Source organism: Caloenas nicobarica, chromosome 5 (genome assembly GCF_036013445.1).
Source record: "Caloenas nicobarica isolate bCalNic1 chromosome 5, bCalNic1.hap1, whole genome shotgun sequence".
Lineage (NCBI taxonomy): Eukaryota > Metazoa > Chordata > Aves > Columbiformes > Columbidae > Caloenas > Caloenas nicobarica.
In genome coordinates this window covers 37,339,191-37,345,190 of record NC_088249.1, presented here as the reverse complement: position 1 = coordinate 37,345,190, position 6,000 = coordinate 37,339,191, and the positions used below count along the sequence as shown (strand labels likewise).

Genomic DNA, 6,000 nt, shown 5'->3' with positions numbered 1-6,000 from the left:
GAGCAGGTCCGTGTGGGCCACTGATGGGGCAGTCACACTGGAAATGTGTTTGTGCCATTAGTGGCACAAACAGAAAAGGACACTTGAGCCAAGGAGCCTGAGCTCTTACAAGCAATCAGACTGCTGGAGGAGGTCTAAACAGGCCCTATGGGCTGCTGAAATAGGCTCCAAAGTTGTTGATCCTGCTCTGTTTGTCAGCACCATGTTCTCCTATTAAAGAAAAAACTGGACACAGGAAGCATCAACACAAGGTGGGAGAATCAAGACCTCAATCCAATGTACTAATAATACTTAGCACTGTACATCACTGTACTGTTACTTACAAACATTAACTAATACATCCTCACAACACCCCTGCGAGGTAGGGAAGTAGTATTATCCCCAGTGTACAGATGGGGAAACTGAGGCACAGAGAGGCTAAGTGGCTTGCCCAGGATCACACAGCAAGGCATTGGCAGAGCCAAGATAAGAATGGAGACGTCCCTTGCTCCCCAACCCATGCTGCCCCCCACTAGACAATGTTGCGTGTCTGGACACGGGGAACCCAAGAGGTCCCTTCGAAAAGCAATGCCTGAACTTGTTGCCTATTAATAATCTTTATTTGCCTTTAATGAATTATTTCACAGTTTTTCCCTCACACTGTACACCATGCTTTCACAGTCCATTCAGCATTCTGTGGTAGCCCACAGCCTTCTCCTCCAGCACCAGGACAGCTCTGCGGGGGGTTAGTAGGGTGCTCTGTGCTTTCATTAAGAGGATGTTTAGAAACAGTTTTCACTGGCATTAGACTGGGAGCATGTGAGTTCTTACTGGAGACCGGTAACACACACGGGAGACGCAGGCAGAGGGAACTGATGGTAGAAAGGCATTTGCTACTCCCTGCGAAATGACCAGCGGCTCTCTTGGTTTCTTAGCTCTTCCAGGCTCCAGTGAACACTGGGAAACTGTTTGCCTCCAACTTGCCTGGTCGGGAAGTCGTTGTTCTGGGGTTGCTTCCCAAAGGGTAATAGGCAGTCAGCTCAGGACCAGAAATGACCCCCAGCATTGCCTACTCCAGATGTGTGACACCGTCTTGCAACGAGGTTGGCTGTAGCCATTGTGCTCTCCTGCCATGGGGAAGGGGTATTACCACGACTGGCAAGCAGCCATATCCAGCGTCTAAGTCTCTTTTTTTCAAAACTGGGATTCAATGAAGAGCAAGGGAAAGTGGATGGATGAGGAGATGAGGATGAGGCAGAGCAAACAGGAAAATCCACCAAATGGGCTTCTAGGAAGGAAATGTTCCCCCTTGGGCACTTCAGCTGAAGTGGCTTCGTTTTCACATGGCTTCTTTTTCTCTCTGGGAACATCTGCTGAGCTTCATCTCTGTCAGCTGGATATATCGTATGACATTGGTATCTGCAGGGAAAGAGCACACACATACATGTACAGTGGTTATAACGCCCTGTAGAAGACAGAGACACTTCACTTTCATCCCTGGTACATCACCTGGGGAGCAACATGGCTTCAGTGCTGCCTGCAGGAACAGCACCAGGTGGAAGGGGCTCTGAATCAAACCCTACAGCTTTGGTTTTGAAGAGCCTGGTCTGATTTACGTCACCATCCCTGTTGCTCACAAGCTTACCTCAGCTACTTTTTACCTTCTCATTGGTTACTCTTGGTCAGCACAGTTGAATTTGCACAGTTGAAACTATCCAGGTCATCCCTGCCTGTTCTTGTGGAACAGCACCTCCATTGGCTTCCATTCCCTCAGTGCCTGCATGCAAACCTCTAAAGATATTTTGTGTGCAGTTATGCTCTGCCTTTTCACCCTCCTATTCCTTTTACAGCCTATTTCACTCTTCTCACATTTTTTTCCATTATGAGTTGAATTGGGAAGAGCATCCTTCACATTCTCTTTGTACCCCTTCTTTCCTTAAATTTCATATTTGGAGGTCCTTCCAGCGTGACACTATCTGCATTTTTTGTCATATGCTGTATGCTGCACACTGCCCTCTCTGTCCTGTCTAATGAAGCTCCTAGGGGCAGAGAACCACTGGTTCATCCCTGTAGAGAGCTGTGAGGTCCCAGCACTGTGCAAGTAGTAAGCTGAGACCTCTTTTTCCTTCCAGTATTTCAGTGCATCAACACAGCATGCAGAACATGTGAGTTTTGTTTTAACTCCTGGCCTCAGCAATGAGGGAAACTCCTCACCCCGAAGCACAGGCTGATCTAAATGAGTATGTGTCTTCAGACAGAACAGATCCCATGATTCTGCAGTCACAGTTAGTCCTTTCTCAAATCATGTTGATTTACTATCAGGAGGGTGACTTCCCACACACATGGCACCCACACGGCAACAAAAGCCACATAATATCAGAAGCGAGCAAGCAAAAAAATAGCCACTTTCACTTATGTATTGATTGAAAAATGATTCTTCGCTCACAAGCCTTATCCAGGCTCACAGCTTTACTCAGCCAGCCAATCAGGGCCAGATCAGTCCATTAAAGTTATTAGATCCTCAGAAACCAATCTGAAGTGCACTGCAGTCTACAGTCAGAGGGCAATATTGTCTCCTCCTCTTCCAAATAGCTATGTGCCCCACACCAGCTAGGGAAATGAGAAGTGCTTGAACTTTCAAAGAGATGAACAAATTACTGGTAACGCATCCAGCACTAGCAAGTGTGGGTATCACACCCACCAAAGCAGTTATGGGTGCAAAGTTTCCTCTAAACATGAGAAGGGGACATCTCTGGTTTGCCCTCAGCCAGAGCTGAAACAGTGGGAGATGGATTGGTTTCCCTTTCACACAGAGCTCTACACAAATGTGCCATGGGGTAGCAGTGGGCTGTGGCAGTGCTGGTGCAACTTCTCAAGCTGTCTCCGGTGAAGTGGGTCTCCCTACTGAGTCTTCTGTAGGTTCAACTACATTATCCTAGTCAGTCCAGAGGGTGGGATTCAGTGATTAAGCTACTTCCCCCGTTTAGGGCATTTTTAACGAGCGAAGAAGTTCTGCTGTTGCTTATGTTAGACAAGATGCACCAGCATCCTGGGCTGTTCATGCATTAGCACTTCAAACCAACCCAGCAAATTCTAAAGCTGCTTTTTTAAAAACAGGACTGGTTTTAGTTGCATAGCCTCCTGGAGCAAAGAAAGTCAGTTGAGGGGGTAGTGCTGAATTTTAAGCCTAAAGTATAATCAGTGCACGTGGCAGGCAGGTGACTAACAAGCCGCCAGCAATGCAAAGGCAGGGCTCGTGGCTCATGGCAAGTTCGGAGTCCTGCTGCGCTGCCTGCTCATCACTGCAGTGTCTCTGCTCTGTGCCCTTCCAGGCTTTGATGGGCTGCAGCCTGGGTAAATGTCCCTGCTGCAGAGGATCACACCATGAACATCTGCCCAGGACAGGTGACAAGTGACTACTGCGCAGGTATGTTAGGAAATCACACCTGAGTGGGCCTGCAGGGACTCCACGCCTGGCTGAGGGGGCAGAGGTGGTTTTCAGTGGGTAATTGGGCAATGAAAGGTTGCCAGCTCCCTCTGGCTTGCAGGTAAAGTAGCTGCTGATGGCACAACTTCACTCACCTGGGAGATTTCCACATACCTGGGAAGCCAGGGCAAAATCAGGTGTAGCCTGATAAGAGGGTGGGAGATACTCCCACTGTGAGCTAGTTATAAATCTCCTGGGCAGGCCTTAGCATATCTTGCTTCCTTTTTGAGGGCCACTATTTTGCCAAAGAGAAATTATGAGAGTAGCACTCTGTTTACAGAAGAACTAGAGTTTTGTCAGGTCTTTTCCATCAAATAGTACTGCACCATACTAGCTCTGCCTGCAGAAGTATTCCGAAGCTAAATGTTAATGAAGGCTCTCAGCTCTCAGTGAGGAAAAAGTGATCCCTTTCTGCTGATGTGGGAATAACAGGTGAGGACAACTCAGCTGAGGGGTCAGACCCATACAAAGAGATGCTGGTAAAGCTGCGATAGTCTCTGGGCTCTTAGGACCATGCCTGTGCCCTTGTGCAGAGTGACCTCCTGACATTCTGAAGGTCATTTCAGCTCCTGCCTGTAACTTCAGATCCCAGTTGCTTATCTGCTGTGTAGGCACTGTAACCTGGGTTTTCCTCTGAGGATTTCTGAGTTGGAGGTGTTGAAGAAGGCAGCTCCTGAGCTCAGCCGTGAGCCCGTTCCATGCGGGATGGGAAATCTGGCATGTATGTGCAGTCTGTGTGATGTCCAGACATGAGCTTCCAGCGCGGGGCCAGCAGAGACTAACCATGGGTGTTTTGATATTACCAGGGCAGCTGATGGTCTGGTTTAAATCCTAGTCAGGACCCACTTTGATGAAGTGGCCCTATAAGTGGGAAAGGGCTGAATAAGGCTTTAAGGTAAGTGAGGTGTACGTTTGGCTGCCCTTCCTGCACCAGCCTCTGGACACAGAGCTCATGGAGGGCTGCATGTATGCTTTGCACAACCTGTCAGCGGCTTCCCTCTCCCTTAGTAAGGGGGAAAGGCTACACAATTACATCGTTTTTTCTATCTGCTTTTGTGATTTTCAGTTGGAGGTGGCATAAGAAATCAGGCCAAACCCAGCCTTCACCCTTGTCAGACAGTAAATAGCCATAAGGGATTTGCTGTGCTGACAGCCCTTTAGAACAGTAAAATCCTTTACTAGCTAATTCCTCTTTACTATTTAAAATCTCCCCCACCAAAGAGAATAACTGTTAATGATTTGTGCCAAAAACATTCCTTGTTAGGGAAAAAAATCCAAACAAACAAAAAACAAAAACAAAAAACAAACAACAACAAAACAACCAAAAAAACCCAAAACACCACACAGAACATGACTGTAATAATAACCAAGTGCGTTTACCAGTGAGTCTAGTGAAACTTCAGGTAAAGGGAAACAATCGTATTTTGCAGATGGAGACACTGACTTATTCCAGGTCACATAATTATTCTTGATAGTGTTACCCGATTCCTACTGCTGTGTTTTAACAGCTGCAGCCTTTCTTACCGTATGCATTCAGTTATTTCCCCCAAATACCCTTCACATTTTCCATAATCATAAATAAAACAGTGGAACAGTGGCCTTGAATGGTCTAACAATAGCAGGAAAGAGTCTCCGACGCAGAGCTGAAGGCCAGAACTGGGTTTTTTGTATACATTAAGGGCCTTTGGGGACACTTCCTGGTATGTTTTTTGCAGCAAGCTGTGGTATTTGAAACTGTTGCTGTTGAATAAATTAGTATTTATTTCAAGAAGCAATGAGGGATACCAAATAAATAGTATTGGGGGGCAGGGGGAAGCACAGAAATACATATTTTAAAAAAGGAAGCAAAGTGGTTCAGCTAAAAGGACTTTTCCACATCTGAGCCTAGTCAGAAACTCAAGGTTTGGATAACTTCTTATTTTCCACTGACTATTTTTTCTCTTGCATAGGCTTCTTCATTTCCTGGTTCTGGCAAGGGCTGAGAGCAGAAGGGCACGCTGTAAACTAAAATAGGCTAAACTGAGCTTTTAAGCACATTTGCTCAGGGGGTGTGGGGTGCACAGCTGTGCTGTCAGACTGCCCGGAGCCCATGGCCAAGCGCCGCAGATGGGACCAGGCAGCCTTATGGGGGGTGGAAGAGCAGGGAGACCCCAGCAGACCCTCCGTGGTGCTCCTCCAGGACACAGCCACCGCAGGAGCCCTGCAGGGCTGTCGCCTGTAGGACACTGAGCATCTCCCTTGCCACCTCTTGTTCCATGAACATCAGCTCCACTGTTCTCTGCCAGGGCCCAGGCTCACTCCTGTTTCATGCTCAGTTCTTTCTTCCCTTTCGGGTTCAGGCAGAAGAGCTGCTCTGTGGTATTTTCCTTGCACATGGCTTCCATTTTGCTTTCTCACAATCCTTTAATTTTTCTTTGAGTATTATTTAATATTTCTTTGGGAATTGAGAAATTACTTCCGTTTCACAGAAACGGTTTACACAATAGTGTGGTTTTACATCTCTATTAGGCGGTTCTCTGAAAAATAAAAGCACC

The 6,000-nt window shown here is 47.0% G+C and overlaps 1 protein-coding gene across 1 annotated transcript in view; it reads right to left on the bottom strand.

Annotated features, from left to right (window-relative positions):
• Positions 1–420: 420 nt before the first annotated feature.
• The window catches only part of TTC9 (tetratricopeptide repeat domain 9), a 30,011-nt gene continuing 24,431 nt past the window's right edge, over positions 421–6,000 (bottom strand). Inside the window, exon 3 of the mRNA XM_065636472.1 lies at positions 421–1,398. Coding sequence (XP_065492544.1) covers positions 1,319–1,398 — 80 coding nt within the window. The 3' untranslated portion in view covers positions 421–1,318. The remainder of the gene's footprint in view (positions 1,399–6,000) is intronic.